The following is a 3,128-nucleotide window of genomic DNA, read 5'->3' as shown; positions in this document are numbered from 1 at the left end:
AATGTAGATAATGTCATTTTTAAAGGGTAAAGGATGCATATTTTTTTATAAAACATATTGCAGGCCTATGCTCCCTTAAGGTGTGTTTGTGTTTAGAATGTGCTTTTTTCACCTTGCCTAGGCTATTTGTTCAATTAAATTTAGGGCCAAAACATGTGCAGTGTTTTTTTATAAATTAAAGCGATTTGTTTTAATTTTTTGGCGATAATGCTTGAACATGTGTGTTGTATGTTTTTTTAAAATTTGTTTTTTTTATTAAAAAACTGAAAAGCGGTGCAATTTTTGAAACCTTACATTTTTAAAACATTTGCAAGTAGTCAATCTCTGCAATATCTGAGTCTAAATTCAAAAGTGATACATATTTATTGTGTGCCACATCATGTACATTTGGATATTCAACTCAAAATCATGAAGCTAGAAGCTCTTAAGCTTAACTAATTTGTTTAAACAATACCGAATAGATGGTTACAGTACAATAATGCTTTGCAGTGGTTGTTTGTACCCAAAGCATGGTAATAATGTTTGGGTCACTTTTTCAACAGTCACACAGACCAGCCGCCCAGACAGGCCTCAGACAAGTCAGGATGAGGCTGGGATTGCAGGTAAGTCTTCACTGTAGTCACATATTCTGAAAACACATAGAAGTACAAAAAATAAATTTTTTTATTTGCACATAGGTTCTGCTTCTGGAAGCCGACCTCCTGTAAGGCGCCCATCACAGGGCTTGGGCCACTTACCCAGGAGGCCAAGTAAGACACGGCGTCTTGGCTCGGATTCTGCGGCTCCATCATCCCCACCCAGGCGAAGACTTTCGGCAGTGTCACCCCAGCCACCACTGGCACTATTGGCGAGTTCTCAGAGTGATGAGCCCCGATCACCTCAGTTATCTGGTGAGTAAAATCAGAAATTAAACACATAAGCAATAATATACACAGTACAGTTAATATGTTGTTAGTTGGTTTGGAGTTTACATGTTTTCAACAACAAGCAATGTGTTGTTCCGTCTTCAATTGCTAAAGGTGCTTTAAAAATATTATATAAGGTCTTAGTGGATGTTCTCGACAACATCTTTGTTAGAAAAGTTCTTATTTATTTAAAAATTAAGCACACACACGTGCACATTTTTATAAAAAATGAATACAATTAAATTTTTTAAAAATTATCCACAACATTATAGTGTTCACACATCGCCCCTGTCCAGTATGTAGATGGCTTACTTGCTCGGCTCCTCTGGACTATACAGGTAAGTAGTCTATATCGTGGTCAGGGGAGGGAATCTAACAGTGTAATGCTGTGGAGGGGAGTTAGGTGAGGATTATGCAAATCTGTCTATGTTTGCGCCTGTGTTGGTATATATTTTTAAATAGCTAAAAAACATTAAAAGTTGTTAAAATCAAGTGTAAAACATTCACAAATGGAGTATTATGAATGTAGTAATGTGTAGCATTAGCCAAGATCCAAAATAAAAAATAAAACATTGCATGTTGCCCACCCCATACAGAGCACAGCTTGATGGCCGACGTGGACCAGCAGGGCCAAGACCAACAGGCAACCATCACACTGCAACTTACACCTGTTGACCCAAGCCAGCCAATACAGTTGCAGGATATCCCCAAAGCATCCATCAGTCCACAACTGGCACAAGCTCCGCCCCCAAGCCAAATTCCTGATGATTTTTGGGCCAGTTGGACAAGCCAACAGGCTCAAAGCAATACCAGCCTGACCGCACATACACAACACCTTGCCAGTCTGCCCCATCATCTACCGCGTATTAGTCGCAACTCGGGCAGACTGATAGTACAAGTAGGGCGAATGGCTACCTCAATGGAGCAAATTAGGGCTGACAACAGCCAAATGCTTGCACATTTATCCCGCATCATAGATGAGCAACAGCGCCATCAGCAGGCACTCGTTCAGCTCATTCAACACAATCAAGTGGTGAATGAGTCCTTATCCAGGATTGTAGCCAGCCACACTGCTACTAACACTCAGCTGATTGCAAGCCTAAATAATTTGAGCAGCAATATTTCTCTGATGGGAGCTCAGCAAGTAACCTCCAGCTCGGGGACCACGACCCCTATCCAAACGCCAGTAACCTCCCCTGTTCGTCGTTCCTCAAGAGCACGTGCCAGTGAGCCTGCACCCAGCACACACAAGCGCAAAAAATAACAACAATGTTATTTGCTAAATAAAAATTTGTATTTGACAAACACACAACTTCCTGTGTCCGTCTCCAACATTGTCGAAGCTGCTCTGTATGTATGTATGTTTTTCATGGGTAAGGACTGAAAATGTTTTTTTAGCATAAACTAAGCACAATGTACACACCACTCTAAACCACAAACAGTAAGTAACAAAACACACAATAGAAAGTAGTGCAAAGTGTTTAGTCAAGGATAATTACAGCCTAATAAAACTGACCTGAAAAATATCGCAGGATCACTTCTTGCCGTACCTGCCTCCCTACATTTGTACTCACACTGTCACCAGATGGTTCTAACTCCTCTGCTTGCTGACTGCTTTCTCCCTCATCATGTGCCAGATGTTGACTTAAACACAGATTATGGAGAAAACAGCAGCAGAACACAATTCTAGTCACCTTTGAGGGACTATACAACAAAAGGCCGGCAGATTTATCCAGACACCGAAACCGTGACTTCAGCACACCAAAACATCTTTCTATCACATTCCGCGTAGCCTTATGTGCATGATTGTAACTGTGTTCAGCAGGAGAATCAGGTTGGGACAATGGAGTAAGGAGCCAAGAGTAGCAGCCGTAACCCCCATCACCTGAAAAACATATATAGTCAACATTAGTACATATGTTAGATTATTCTTTCACCTCATCCAAACTCTAGTTTGTGGTTAAAAGACATACACACAAAACATTTTAAACATACCCAACAGCCAGCCATCAGGTATTTGTCCCTCCTCAAATTTATCGAAGAGCGATGACTGACTGAGGATGAAGGAGTCATGGCAGCCACCAGGGTAACCTGCAACAACACTCATAATTTTTAAGTTTTACTAATTAATGTTCTAAACAAAACATTAAAGGAGCGCTGTTTACAAATAAAAATCATTTATTGGTAAATATGGTGGAAAAACCACCTAAATAATAAAAATAG

General features: G+C 40.3%; 1 protein-coding gene across 1 annotated transcript; it reads left to right on the top strand.

The window, feature by feature from the left end:
• The first annotated feature begins 341 nt into the window (after positions 1–341).
• LOC134928756 (uncharacterized) lies at positions 342–2,209 on the top strand. The gene is made up of 3 exons (XM_063924765.1): positions 342–602; positions 678–890; positions 1,502–2,209. The coding sequence occupies exons 1-3, from the start codon at positions 479–481 to the stop codon at positions 2,167–2,169; spliced, it is 1,005 nt and encodes a 334-aa protein (XP_063780835.1). The 5' UTR covers positions 342–478; the 3' UTR covers positions 2,170–2,209.
• The last annotated feature ends 919 nt before the right edge of the window (positions 2,210–3,128 follow it).

This window comes from Pseudophryne corroboree, chromosome 5 (assembly GCF_028390025.1).
Source record: "Pseudophryne corroboree isolate aPseCor3 chromosome 5, aPseCor3.hap2, whole genome shotgun sequence".
Taxonomy (NCBI): domain Eukaryota; kingdom Metazoa; phylum Chordata; class Amphibia; order Anura; family Myobatrachidae; genus Pseudophryne; species Pseudophryne corroboree.
The sequence above is the reverse complement of the archived record's forward strand: the minus strand, read 5'-3'. Positions and strand labels throughout refer to the sequence as shown.

Bases quoted from the DNA above. Each gene is read 5' to 3' on its own strand.
- LOC134928756 (XM_063924765.1), top strand. From the start codon at position 479: ATGCTTTGCAGTGGTTGTTTGTACCCAAAGCATGGTAATAATGTTTGG. The intron at 603-677 runs GTAAGTCTTCAC...ATTTGCACATAG, and splicing joins GGATGAGGCTGGGATTGCAG to GTTCTGCTTCTGGAAGCCGA. The intron at 891-1,501 runs GTGAGTAAAATC...CACCCCATACAG, and splicing joins CCGATCACCTCAGTTATCTG to AGCACAGCTTGATGGCCGAC.